At 51.6% G+C, this 15,000-nt stretch overlaps 2 protein-coding genes across 4 annotated transcripts in view; one reads left to right on the plus strand and one right to left on the minus strand.

The window, feature by feature from the left end:
• Positions 1–15,000, plus strand: part of LOC143291244 (chitinase domain-containing protein 1-like) — a 212,568-nt gene that overhangs the window by 65,439 nt on the left and 132,129 nt on the right. The window lies entirely within an intron of this gene.
• LOC143291241 (uncharacterized) overlaps positions 5,883–15,000 on the minus strand; it is a 46,042-nt gene continuing 36,924 nt past the window's right edge. For 2 of the 3 annotated variants that reach the window (XM_076601027.1, XM_076601028.1), the window contains exons 4-5: positions 10,448–11,016; positions 6,018–8,162 (exon numbers count right to left, since the gene is read on the minus strand). In XM_076601027.1, the coding sequence (XP_076457142.1) occupies positions 6,018–8,162; positions 10,448–11,016 (2,714 nt within the window). Of the gene's footprint in view, positions 8,163–10,447; positions 11,017–15,000 lie in introns of all 3 variants that reach the window. The other variant, XM_076601029.1, reaches the window with a different exon arrangement.

A 15,000-nucleotide genomic window follows, 5' to 3' on the forward strand; every position in this document is an offset into this window, starting at 1 on the left:
GTGGTTTTATCAACGATGGTGGATCCATCGGTAGTCGGTGGTGATGGTGCTGAGGGTGGTGGTGGTGGTGATGGTGGTGGTGGTGTTGATGGTGGTGATGTTGGTGTTGGCAAGCAACGTAGGTGATGATGGTGATGGTGGTGTTGGTGGTGGTGGTGGTAGTAACCCAACGCAGTAGAAGTAACGGGGATGAAGATGAAGAAGATTTGGACAGAATGGAATGTCGAGAGAGCTAGTGGGTGGGTGGGCCGTTGCTGAGTTGGGAGCGTGGGGGATAAGGGGAGGAGGGGGTGGGGTGTACGCGGAAAGAGGGGGGGGGGGGGGGCGGAAGGGTAATGGGGGTGGGAGACTGTAGATGTAGGTGGGTTAACGTAATCGTGTTTTTTGAGGGGGGTTGGGGGGGGGGGGGGGGGGGGGGGTGGGGGGGGTGGCGGGGGATTCGGTATCGCGGTAAATCACTTTAGTGACATCACAATAGTTTTAACGTGTGGAAAGCGGGAGGAAGGAAGAAAGGGAGGAGATAGACGAGGGTGATAAAAAGAAGAAAAAAGAAAAGGAAGGAAGAAAAATAAGAAAGGAAGGAAAACGAAATCCATGTGTTGACACGCGTGTTTCTGCGTTTGAGTGATTGGAAATGGCGTCTCATACATTTTCTGGCACTGTTGAAAACTGTTTTTGATATTTGTTTTATAGTGATTGATCGCTATTGTGACATGTTCCGTGCCTTTCTTGAGGTTGTTGCTTTCAGTTTGCGCGCGCGCGTGCGTGCGTGCGTGTGTTGCGCGAGCGCGTGTGTGTGTGTGTGAAATCCATGTGTTGACATGCGTGTTTCTGCGTTTGAGTGGTTGGGAATGGCGTCTTATATGGGCCTACATTTTTCAGCACTGTTGAAAACTGTTTTTAATCGGTTTGTTTAATAGTGATTGATCGCTGTTCTGAAATATCGCGTGCCTTTCGTGTGTGTGTGTGTGTGTGTGTAAGAGAGAGAGAGAGGAAAGGGGGTGGGAGTATGTGCGTGCGTGTGTCCTCACAAGTTTATACATCAATTATTTTGAATATATTCAACACGATGAAGAAGAAACACACACACACACACACACACACACACACACACACGCGCACATATACAAACACACACACACACACATGCACGCACACAAAACACAATCGTTTTCGACGTATAAGGTCATCACTAATTTCAGCCACACTCGTGACCATTACATATCAGTCAGAAGACAAAATAGATGCCCCACGCGGCCAAGATTTTCGTCATCGTCATGCAACAGACTGGTTGAAATTAACATATAAACCTTTTCAGTCCATGTGAACGGAAAGGCCCAGTCTGATTCACCAAACCACAAATTCCAACTAGAACGAATCATCGCATACTGATCTGGCGCGGCTGGGTTTGTGTTTTTGGAATTTGTTTGGGTTTAGACTGCATGACGTGATCGCTCTTTACGTCATCCCAATTAGTTGTCGTCATCAACTTTGTGTGAGATGACCTCCCCCCACCCTTCCCTTCGCCGCCAACACTCTCTCCTCAAAACACACGGTCAATGGGCTACATTCATACATACTTTGCCACTTCCTTTCACGCGTTCACGTCTGTTCTATCAACAGATATAGTCTATATATATATATATTAAGTGATCGTAGCAGCTCTAAGGTTGCTCAGCATTCGGATTTTCTAAGAATGTCTTACAGAACGTCACCACTAATTTCATTGATCCAGGAACATTTTTAAAGCAACGCAGTGCCACGTAACGATCGCTTTCGCAACATAGCCCAGGCCGCGTGTTCCATGAGTTTCAGATTCAGTCTCCCAAAGAGGCATCACCGCGTTCGGACAAATCCATATACGCTACGCCACATCTGCAAGGGAGATGCCTGCCAGCAGCATAACCCGAAGCGTTTCGTCAGGCCATGAGCGTATGCATGTATATTTGTGTACCTATCAAAGATGGATTTCTTCTACAGAATTTTTGCCAGAGGACAACACTCTTGTTGTCGTGGGGTGCGCCAAGAGCGTGATGCACACGGGACCTCGGTTTAATTTGTATTTGTATTTCTTTTTATCACAACAGATTTCTCTGTGTGAATTTCGGGCTGCTCTCCCCAGGGAGAGCGCGTCGCTACACGACAGCGCCACCCATTTTTTTAATATTTTTTCCTGCGTGCAGTTTTATTTGTTTTTCCTATCGCAGTGGATTTTTCTACAGAATTTTGCCAGGAACAACCCTTTTGTTGCCGTGGGTTCTTTTACGTGCGCTAAGTGCATGCTGCACACGGGACCTCGGTTTATCGTCTCATCCGAATGACTAGCGTCCAGACCACCACTCAAGGTCTAGTGGAGGGGGAGAAAATATCGGCGGCTGAGCCGTGATTCGAACCAGCGCGCTCAGATTCTCTCGCTTCCCAGGCGGACGCGTTACCTCTAGGCCATCACTCCACATATAATGTCCCACCTGAATGACCAGACGCTCAACTGTATTTTCCAGTCAAACTGGGGAGAATGGGCGAGAGTGGGATTCGAACCCAGACCCCTTTTGGACACTGTACTGGCAGATAAGCATCTTAGCCATTCTGCCACCATGTTCCTATGCTCTCTGAACATTAAAAAAAAAAAAAAAAATTCTTCCTGAATATTTTTTTTTAATTCTTACATACGCTGATCAGCTACCCTTTTAATTGCCCCTGCCCCTCCTCCCCCACCCCGCCCCCCACCAACCCTGTTGGTCCCAGCTACCACTCGCCCCCCCCCCCCCACTTCCCTCCCATCCCCCACCCCTCTCTCCCTCCCAACCTATTTCGTTTGATTCGGCTTGCCGGTATCACCTACACATTGCACACATCAGTTCAGACCCCAGTGTACCAGTTCGCCCCCTTAGCTTCTTCCCTGTGCTCCCACAGCGCTGTTAGGGTGGATTTGATTGGCTTGTTCCGCGCACCTCGCATGATGCTCTTTGTGAGGCCGGTCGTCATTGGCTGAGTGCGTCTTTGTCGGGCTCCAAACATGTCACGCGAGGTTTGATTGAAAGCTGGTACGATTCGATGATTGTAGTACTAATTAACTGGAGACACACACACACACACACACACACACACACACAGAGGTGGGGGGCATTTTGGGCGGAGGATTGAGGAGAAAGTGGGTTAGAGAAAGAAAGTGAGGATAAAGAAAAAGAGAGAAAGACAGAGACAGGCAGAGAGAGAGAGAGAGTGAGACAGAGACAGAGAGAGGCAGATGGAAACCGAGACATGTGAGAGAGAGAGAGAGAGAGAGAGAGAGGTTGGGGAGGAGAGAAAAGAAAGAGAGACAGACAGACAGACAGACAGACAGAGAAAGAGGTTGGGGAGGGGGAGAGAAAGAGAGAGAGAGTGAGACAGAGACAGAGAGAGGCAGATGGAAACCGATACATGTGAGAGAGAGAGAAAAAGAAATGAATGAAAGAATTCTTTTTCTGTCGGTGAGACTGCGCACACGTAATATATACACATACATACGTATACCCACACTCACACGTATACTATGCCGCCGTAAAAATAAGACATCGCAAATAAAAGAAAAGCAATTAAAGGAGACAGAGAGAGAGAGAGAGAGAGGGTGAGAGAGAGAAGAGGGTGAGAGAGAGAGAAGAGGGTGAGAGAGAGAGAGAGAAGAGGGTGAAAGAGGTGAGAGAGAAGAGGGTGAGAGAGAGAGAGAGAGAGAGAAGAGGGTGAGAGAGAGAGAGAAGAGGGTGAAAGAGGGTGAGAGAGAGAGAGAGAGAGAAGAGGGTGAAGAGGAGAGAGAGAGAGAGGGAGAGAGAGAGAGAGAAGAGGGTGAGAGAGAGAGAGAGAGAGGTGAGAGAAGAGGGTGAGAGAGAGAGAGGAGAGAGAGAGAGAAGAGGGTGAGAGAGAGAGAGAAGAGGGTGAGAGAGAGAGAAGAGGGTGAGAGAGAGAGAGAAGAGGGTGAGAGAGAGAGAGAGAGAGGAGGGTGAGAGAGAGAGAGAAGAGGGTGAGAGAGAGAGAGAGGAGGGTGAGAGAGAGAGAGAAGAGGGTGAGAGAGAGAGAGAAGAGGGTGAGAGAGAAGAGGGTGAGAGAGAGAGAAGAGGGTGGGAGAGAAGAGGTTGAGAGAGAGAGAAGAAGGTGTGAGAGAGAGAGAAGAGGGTGAAAGAGGGTGAGAGAGAGAGAGAGAGAGGAGGGTGAGAGAAAAGAGGTTGAGAGAGAGAGAAGGTGTGAGAGAGAGAAGAGGGTAAAAGAGGGTGAGAGAGAGAGAGAGGAGGGTGAGAGAGAGAGAGAAGAGGGTGAGAGAAAAGAGGTTGAGAGAGAGAGAAGAAGGTGTGAGAGAGAGAGAAGAGGGTGAAAGAAGGGTGAGAGAGAGAGAGAGGAGGGTGAGAGAGAGAGAGAGAAGAGGGTGAGAGAGAGAGAAGAGGGTGAAAGAGGGTGAGAGAGAGAAGAGGGTGAGAGAGAGAAGAGGGTGAGAGAGAGAGGGTGAGAGAGAAGAGGGTGAGAGAGAGAGGGTGAGAGAGAAGAGGGTGAGAGAGAGAGGGTGGGTGGATGGGAAGAAGGTTGAAGATGAGTATGAGAGAAAACGTGGAGAAACTACAAACTCAAGAAAACACTCTTCCACTTCAGATCCACCAAGTGTATCAAAGACACACTTCTTCTTTCGCGGGCTGCAACTCCCACGTTCACTCGTATGTACACGAGTGGGCTTTTACGTGCATGATCGTTTTTACCCCGCCATATAGACAGCCATACTCCGTTTTCAGAGGTGTGCAAGCTGGGTATGTTCTTGTTTCTATAACCCACCGAACGCTGACATGGATTACAGGATCTTTCGCATTTGATCTTCTGCTTGCGTATACACACGGAGAGGGTTTGTGCACAAGCAGGTCTGCACATTATGTTGACCTGGGAGATCGGAAAAATCACCACCTTTTACCCACAAGGCGCCGTTACCGAGATTCGAACCCGGGACTCTCAGATTGAAAGTCCAACGCTTTGACCACTCGGCTATTGCGCCCGCCATCAATCAAAGACACACGACAAGACAAGACAAGACAAGACAACAAGAAACACACACACACACACACACACACACACACACACACATACAAAAAAATGGGTGGTGGCGCTGTAGTGTAGCGATGCGCTCTCCCTGGGGAGAGCAGCCCGAATTTCACACAGAGAAATCTGATGTGATAAAAAGAAATACACACACACACACACACACACACACACACACACCAAAAACACTCACCAGCTCTCCCTTCAGCCAGGTCAGCGCCGCGTCCATCCGCTCCCTCCTCTCCTTCCAAGACAAACCCTCCACCCCGACCTCCAGCACCGGAGGAGGGAGAGCACTCTTCCTCCTCCCCTCCTCTTCCACCACCACCCCGTCCTCTCCCCCCTCCCCAACCCCTGCAGGCCTCTCCAGCAGCCTGAGTAAGGCCTCTGCAGGGAGAGCAGGGAGCGAGGGGCAGGTCTTGAGGTGGTCAGGGGTGGAGGGAGAAGTCGGGGTTCTACTGACCGAACCGTCCGAGGAGGTGGTGGAAGTGGAGGTGGTGATGGAGGTGGTGGTGGTGGCTCCGCGCGGAGAACCGTCCCGGGACTGTACCACGGCGGCGGCGGAGCCCTGGGTCGCTGAGGTCGTCGTTGTCGACGCCTGCGTCGTCGTTGTCATCGGGGGCTTCAGGCACGCGCGGCACGTGTCCACGTGCAGGACAGGGATGGGGCGGCCCGGGGAGGTGGATGTGGAGGTGGATGTGGAAGAGGAGGAGGGGGGTGAGGAGGAGAGGGAGTGCGGTGAGAAAGGGATCCTGGCCCGGAGCACGTTCCGAGGCGGCGTGACGGGAGACAGCTTGCTCCTGAAGAGGTGGCGGGGGCGAGAGAGTGAGGAGGAGGAGGAGGAGGGAGGGGAGGAGGAGCTGGCGAGGGCTGACGTCACGGGTACTTGCTGAGCATTGACAGACGCCGATCCTGAGCTGGTGGTGGTGGTGGAGGAGGAGGCGGTGGAGGCACGGGAACTGGGCTCAGAGCGAACCAGCTGGGCCATGGGCGTCACTGAATACTGAGACCTGCCCGGGGAAGAAGCCGAGGAAGAAGCAGGAGACGCCGACGATGACTGGAGCGCGCTCACTCTGATCACGTGCTGGCGTTCTTGCGGGGGGACCCTCGAGCTGCGCGCGGGGATGCTGGCGGGGGCGGAAGGACTCTGCGGAGAGGTGGGGGGGGGTGGGTGTGGGGGTGGTGGTGCTGCTGCAGCTCCTCGCCCCTCCTCCTCCTCCTCCCCCCCAACCCCTCGAGTCCGAGGATCCCGCCGGTCGCTGCACGACCTGCACGTGACGTGTCCTGCCCAGGGGGCCCGTCCCGCCGCTCCCCAGGTGGGTCACCGGCAGGGGCGTCAGTCGGGGCCACAGGTGGTGCACCTGCCCCGACGGCCTGGGGTGGCTGTCTTGAGGGCGAGTCTCCCTGCTGCCGCCTTCTTTGTCAGGGCCGCTTGACGCCTGGCCTGGCGACGCGCTGGACCTGGGTGACGTCAGCTGGAACCGTTGGAGGAGGCGGGCCTCTCCGTAGCTCCCGTCCTGTGACTGCGGAGAGCGCGTCGAGGGTCTGGGCTCCGGGGTGGTGAGTTCCTTTCTTCTCCCTGCCAGGGACCCCTTGTCCGTTCCCTGAGGGGGGGACCCCACGCTTTGAGGTGACCCCACACCTTGCGATGGCCCAATACTTAGCGGTGACCCCACTCCGTGAGGTGACCCCACGCCACGCGGTGACCCCGCTGCTTGAGGTGACCCCACGCCACGCGGTGACCCCGCTCCTTGAGGTGACCCCACGCCACGCGGTGACCCCGCTCCTTGAGGTGACCCCACGCCACGCGGTGACCCCACTCCTTGAGGTGACCCCACGCCACGCGGTGACCCCGCTGCTTGAGGTGACCCCACGCCACGCGGTGACCCCACTCCTTGAGGTGACCCCACGCCACGCGGTGACCCCACGCCACGCGGTGACCCCGCTCCTTGAGGTGACTCCACGTCACGCGGTGACCCCAAACCTAGCGGCGACCCCACCCCACTGTCCGGAGTGACCCGGGAAGGGATGACGGGGGTGGAGGCGGAGAGGAGGCTGAGAGGAGTGGCAGAGGCCGAGGAGGAGGCCCTCCTCTCCACGCTGACCCTTCTTCCACCCGCGGGCAATGTGTCGGCCGAGAACAGCGAGGAAGAGGCGCCGTGAGAGGCGGAAGGCTTGGAGGCTGCCAGGGTGTAGTAGCCCTGCGCGCCGAACATCCCCTTCCCCCCGAACCCCGAGTGGTCGAACCTGGACGGCACGTGAGCGTGACTAGACATCGACCTCAGCAGCTCCGGTCTCGCGCTCCCTCGATCCGACCTAGCTTCGTGGTGATTGGCTAAAGAGTCTGGGTGTTGTGACTGGTGTGGGTGTGGTGCTGCATATCTGGAACCAGTTCTGAGTTCAGTCTTATGACCTCCCGTCGAAGTGGTTGTAGCAGTAGTAGTAGTAGTAGTAATAGTAGTAGTAGAAGACTCGGACCCCCTTGGAGCTTGTTGCTGCTCCTTCCCCCCCGAGACGCGGGTGGTGAGGGAGGAGCCAGTACCACCACCACCACCGCCGCCACCACCACCACCAGCAGAGTGAGAAGGGCTGGATAAAGGGGCGGGTGAGAGGGCGGAGGTGGGGAAGGTGCCGTCCATGCTGCGCGACAACACGCTGCTGCTGCCCGCCCTCCACCTCCCCACGGCCCCTCTCCTCACCCCCACCCCTTCCTCGTCCGCCCTGTCCACGTCCTCCCCTCTTGTCGTGGGCGCCCTGCCCAGCACCTCGTCCACGCTCAGCGTCCTGGGGAACCCGGGCGTCATGGACCGGGTCATGCTGGTCGGGTCTCGCTGCTGGCGCTGATGCTGATGATGACCCCTTCTGACGTCGTCGGCGTCGTAGGCCAGCACGCGGGCTCTGACGTCAGCGGCCTCTGACGACACCCTGACGTCCGAGTGGCTGGCCAGGGCCCGGTGGACGGCGGAGAGGGGGCGGCCCGAGGGGAGGGCGGGCGCGTCTCCCCAGCTGCAGCGGTTGGAGAGGAGGCGGGGCTCCATCAGGCAGCGGGTCAGCGTCTTCAGAGGGGTTGTTCTGCCGTCTGGGGAGCTGGGGGACTCTACCGATGATGCCTTGGAAAGAGAGAGAGAAGAGAAGATAAATAAAGGAATGAATGAATGAATTGATAAATACATGAATAAACAAAGAAAGAAAGAAAGAAATAGAAACAAAACAAACACCCTCTTTAAGTGATATTCGTTATCTATTGATCGCATTCAATATTATCATCGTCGTAATATTTTGATACTGTTGTTGCTATTGATGAGAGAGAGAAAAAAAAAGAAGGGTCAGGGATCGAGAGAGAGAGACAGACAGACAGACAGCGACAGACAGAGACAGAGAGACAGAGAGCGACAGAGTTAACAACAAAACACACACACACACACACACACACACACACACACACACACACACACAGAGGCACGCACCTACCTACCCCCGACCCACCCACCCACATAGAAACACACAAAAATACTAACATCACCAAAATGCACAATTTATTACAGCCAGTCACACCAGCGAAACAAAAACAACCCAACGCTAACCGCATTCCTAGAGAACGTTTTCAACAAACCCAAACACACCCCTTTACCTCGGACGTACACCAGAATCAAACCCCTACGTACAAAAACACCAAAGCACAGCACAGCACAGCAAAGCACAGAGCAGTGGAACGCAACGCGACACAACGCAACAGAACACAGCACACCACACCACACCACAGTCCACAACACAACACAGCACAACAGAACACAGCACCCCACACTACACCACAGTCCACAACACAACACAGCACCCCACACCACACCACAGTCCACAACACAACACAGCACCCCACACCACACCACAGTCCACAACACAACACAGCACCCCACACCACACCACAGTCCACAACACAACACAGCACCCCACACCACACCACAGTCCACAACACAACACAGCACCCCACACCACACCACAGTCCACAACACAACACAGCACCCCACACCACACCACAGTCCACAACACAACACAGCACCCCACACCACACCACAGTCCACAACACAACACAGCACCCCACACCACACCACAGTCCACAACACAACACAGCACCCCACACCACACCACAGTCCACAACACAACACAGCACCCCACACCACACCACAGTCCACAACACAACACAGCACAACAGAACACAGCACACCACACTACACCACAGTCCACAACACAACACAGCACAACAGAACACAGCACCCCACACTACACCACAGTCCACAACACAACTCAGCACAACAGAACACAGCACACCACACTACACCACAGTCCACAACACAACACAGCACAACAGAACACAGCACCCCACACTACACCACAGTCCACAACACAACACAGCACAACAGAACACAGCACCCCACACCACACCACAGTCCACAACACAACACAGCACCCCACACCACACCACAGTCCACAACACAACACAGCACAACGCAACACAATACACTACACCGCAACACAACATACTACAACACAACATACTGCACTACAACAGAATACAACACAACACACACTACACCACACCACAGCACACTTCAACACAACACACTACCCCAATACACAGCACAACACACCACGTCACAACACATTACAACAGAACACAACACACCACCCCACTACACTACACAACACACTACCCCACAGCACATCACAACACCACAAGACAGCACGCTACACCACCACATACCACAAGACAACACTCCACAACACAACAAACTACACCACAATACAACACATTTCACCACAACACACCACACCACATTACACTACACCACACCAACACGCCACAACACAAAACAGCACACTGCACCATAACACAACACACTACACCATAACACGACACACTACAACACACCTCAACACAACACAGCTTCCTTGACTACACCACAACACACTACACCACACCACAACACACTACAACATAGCACACCACACCACACTACAATATACTACACTACACTACACCACAACACATCAGACCACAACACACTAAACTACACCACACCACACCACACCACACCACAACACACTGCACTCCACCACACCACACCACATCACACCACAACACCACACCACAACACACCACACCACACTACAACATAACACATCACATCACACCACAACACACTACACTACACCACACCACACCACAACACACTACAACATAACATACCACACCACACCACAACACAGTACACAACACCATAACACAACACAAAAGCCAAAGAAAAAAAAAAGAAACAATCTCCCGTGTTAAATGTAATACCCCCCCCCCCCCCCCCCCCCCGCCCCACACACACACACATCCCTCCCACACACACACCTTGCCGAGGGAGTTACGCAGATGGTGGGAGCGGGTCAGAGAATCCCCCCACCCGGCGTCGTCCGCCTGGATCCCGCTGTCCGTGCTGGGCAGACGGCAGTGCCCCTCCCTCCCGGGGGCGGGGTGGGGGTGAGGGTGGGGGTGGTGCACCCTCCCCCCCAGCGACAGCCCCCCACTCTCCACGCCCCGGCCCCCCACAGGGGTGGGACTGTGCACCAGATTCCCGGACGAACCCCACCTGGAGAGAGGGGAGGAGGGGGCGGCGACGACGCCTCCGGAGCCTGGAGAGAAGGGGGAGGAGGAGGAGGAGGGGGAGGTGGAGGAGGAGGGGGTGAAATGGTGGGAGGAGGAGAGGGGGAACGGGGACAAGTCCATGGGGAAGGAGGAGGCGGAGGAGGAGGGTGGGGTGGTAAGGGTGGAGAAGCTGGAGGAGCGAGGACGCGAGTGTGGGCGGTGGTGGTGGTGTTGGTGGTGGTGGTGGAGGAGGTGGTGTTGACGGGCGGCTCCTCCTCCTCCTCCTCCTTCCCCTCTCAGGTGGAAACCGCGCAGGCGGTCAGTGATATAGGCCTCTGGGTAGACACATACATCAATAATCAGTAAGAGGGATAATACACAGAGACATATGATTCAGTACGCGCCAATGAAGACTGGTTTATATTGTCAAAACACGGGTACAAAAATTCGCTGTTTCAAATACGAGAAGAAGAAGAAGAACAACAACAACAACAACAAGACGACGATGACCATGACGAAGAAGAAGAAGAAAAAGACTGATTGATTGATTTAATCTTTAATGGGTAAAGAATTAGGCACAGTAAAGGCCTTTTTACAATTCTGCCCATTTAACGACAAAAAGCATAAAAACGACACAAAACATAAAAATAAAGAAATAAAATGAAATAAAATAAAATAATAACGACGACGAATAAGAACAGGGAATAGTCTATTAAAGGTAACAAAGCGATGAAAAGAACAATTGGTACCACTACGTGTACGTACGTACTTACACACACACACACACACACACACACACACACACACACACACACACAACAACAAGAAGAAGACCAAGAACAAGAACAAAAAAGAACAAGAAGAACGAGATAAGAACGAGACGAACAAGAAGACGATGACGACGACGACGAAGAAGAAGAAGAACAACAAGAACATCAAGAACAGCAACAAGACAGTCGAAACGCAAAGGAGGAAATCAGAGAAAACACCTCCTCCTCCTCCCCTCCAAACCGAACGGGACACACTGACAGCGCTGAGTGTCGATGGACAAGGAGAAAAGACAGCAGGCCTGTGGTCCTTTGTGCTGGCATGTCTGTCCTGGCACTGTTGTCTGTGTTGCCGTGTGCGCGTGTGTGGTGGGTTTTAAATTAATACACCATGTGTTGTCGAAAGTACGAGGAGATTTCGTTGTTGTTGCTGAAGGAGAAGGAGCAGAAGAAGAAGAAGACCACGGAAAAGACCACGAAGAAGAAGAAGAGGAGGAGGAAGAAGAAGAAGAAGAACAACAACAACAACAACATCAAGAACAGCAACAAGACAGTCGAAACGCAAAGGACGAAATCAGAGAAAACACCTCCTCCTCCTCCGCTCCAAACTGAACGGGACACACTGACAGCGCTGAGTGTCGATGGGAAAGGAGAAAAGACAGCAGGCCTGTGGTCCTTTGTGCTGGCATGTCTGTCCTGGCACTGTTGTCTGTGTTGCCGTGTGCGCGTTTCGTCAGGCCATGAGCGCATGCATGTATATTTGTGTACCTATCAAAGATGGATTTCTTCTACAGAATTTTTGCCAAGAGGACAACACTCTTGTTGTCGTGGGGTGCGCCAAGAGCGTGATGCACACGGGACCTCGGTTTAACTCACTCAGTACGGCCAGTCCTCTCTTTTCCTCTACACAGACCCCTCGGATGTCCAGTGGGTGTCTGAATGACCCAACCTTAAGCTTCCGTCGTCAGAATTGTAGTATTCTTTGTCAACACTCACCTCTTCAGTATAAGAGCCTTCCGTTTGCAATGTTTTGATGATGGTAATTGGGCTGAAACGCTGTTAACGTCGTCTCTTTCGCCGTTCGTATGGACAGATTTAAATTAATACACCATACGTTGTGGAAAGTATTAGGAAAATTCGTTGTTGTTGCTGAAGGAGAAGGAGCAGAAGAAGAAGAAGACCACGGAAAAGACCACGAAGAAGAAGAAGAAGAGGAGGAAGAAGAAGAAGAAGAACAACAACAAGAACATCAAGAACAGCAACAAGACAGTAGAAACGCAAAGGAGGAAGTCAGAGAAAACACCTCCTCCTCCTCCCCTCCAAACCGAACGGGACACACTGACAGCGCTGAGTGTCGATGGGAAAGGAGAAAAGACAGCAGGCCTGTGGTCCTTTGTGCTGGCATGTCTGTCCTGGCACTGTTGTCTGTGTTGCCGTGTGCGCGTTTCGTCAGGCCATGAGCGCATGCATGTATATTTGTGTACCTATCAAAGATGGATTTCTTCTACAGAATTTTTGCCAAGAGGACAACACTCTTGTTGTCGTGGGGTGCGCCAAGAGCGTGATGCACACGGGACCTCGGTTTAACTCACTCAGTACGGCCAGTCCTCTCTTCTCCTCTACACAGACCCCTCGGATGTCCAGTGGGCGTCTGAATGACCCAACCTTTAGCTTCCGTCGTCAGAATTGTGGTATTCTTTGTCAACATTCACCTCTTCAGTATAAGAGCCTTCCGCTTGCAATATTTTGATGATGGTAATTGGGCTGAAACGCTGTTAACGTCGTCTCTTTCGCCGTTCGTATGGAGAGAGTTAAATTAATACACCATGCGTTGTGGAAAGTACGAGGATAATTCGTTGTTGCTGAAGGAGGAGGAGCAGAAGAAGAAGAAGACCACGGAAAAGACCACGAAGAAGACCGCTAAGACCACGGAAAAGACCACGAAGAAGAAGAAGAAGAGGAGGAAGAAGAAGAACAACAACAACAAGATCAAGATCAAGAACAAGAAGAATAAGACCACAAAGACGAAGAACAAGAACAAGAAGAACAACAAGAACAAGAACAAGATCAAGATCAAGATCAAGAAAAATAAGAAGAATACGAAGACGAAGAAGAACAAGATCAAGAAGAACAAGATCAAGAACAAGAACAAGCAGAATTAGAAGAAGACCACGAAGAAAAATAAGAACAAAAACAAGAAGCAGGAGGAGGAGGAGGAGGAGAATGATTAGGAAGAAGCTGACAATCAGCAACAGTAGTATAAAGAAAAAGAAAAAGGAGGAGGAGGAGGAGGAGAATGCCGAGAGCGAAGATTAGGAAGAGGTTGACAATCAGCAACAGTAGTATAAAGAAAAAGAACAAGAGAGGCAAGGCCTTCAAGACTCACTTGTGATACACTTTAAAAAAAATCCAAGCTTTTTATGTATTGAGTATAATTTCAAAATGTAATGTTTAAGATGAGAAAGATCAGTTTAAAAGCAAATTAAGTCCCCTAGCATTAATTACAGAGTAATTTCCCTTTTTTACTATCTGCACCAAAACGTTTGCAAAATATATAAAACTTCAATGCTATAGCAAAAGAAGTTCCTGTTTGAACAAAAAATGATAATAATGACTGCTCTTGTTGTTGGGTCAGAATATCAGATCAAAGTGCCAAGTTTAGAGAATACAAAAAATATGAATATAACAGTAAATGCAGTTTGCATATAATTAGGCTTCATTTTTGATTTTTTTGTGCCCATCCCAGAGGTGCAATATTGTTTTAAACAAGATGACTGGAAAGAACTGAATTTTTCCTATTTTTATGCCTAATTTGGTGTCAACTGACAAAGTATTTGCAGAGAAAATGTCAATGTTAAAGTTTACCACGGACACACAGACACACACAGAGACAACCGAACACCGGGTTAAAACAGATACTCACTTTGTTTACACAAGTGAGTCAAAAAGGAGGAGGAGGAGGAGGAGAATACCGAGAACGAAGATTAGGAAGTTTCAGTTTCAGTTTCAGTAGCTCAAGGAGGCGTCACTGCGTTCGGACAAATCCATATACGCTACACCACATCTGCCAAGCAGATGCCTGACCAGCAGCGTAACCCAACGTGCTTAGTCAGGCCTTGAGATTTGTCTACCTGTCTACACGCGTGTGTGCGTGCCTGCCTGCGTGAGCGAGAAAGAGAGAGAAAGAGAGGGAGGGGTGGAGGGAAGATTAGGAAGAGGTTGACAATCAGCAACAGTAGAAACAGAAAAAGGAGGAGGAGGAGCAAGGAAAAGAAAAGAAAGAAAAAGAACAATAGGCTGAATTGGACAACAGGAGGAAGCTGAGAATCAGAAGAATTAAAACGAAAAGACGAAAAGACAAAAAGAAAAAGGAGGGTTGGTTGAAAAGAAGGAATGCATCACCGGAGGTGGAGAACTTAGGATAGAGGAAACTGTGTCAAAAAGGAATGGGGCTGTGTGTGTGTGTGCGCGCGCGCGCGTGTGTGTGTGTGTCTGTGCGTGCGTGTGCGTATGTGTGTGTGTGCGCGCGTGAGTGCGTGTGTGTGTGTGTCT

The sequence above is a fragment of the Babylonia areolata genome, chromosome 16 (genome assembly GCF_041734735.1).
Source record: "Babylonia areolata isolate BAREFJ2019XMU chromosome 16, ASM4173473v1, whole genome shotgun sequence".
NCBI lineage: Eukaryota > Metazoa > Mollusca > Gastropoda > Neogastropoda > Buccinidae > Babylonia > Babylonia areolata.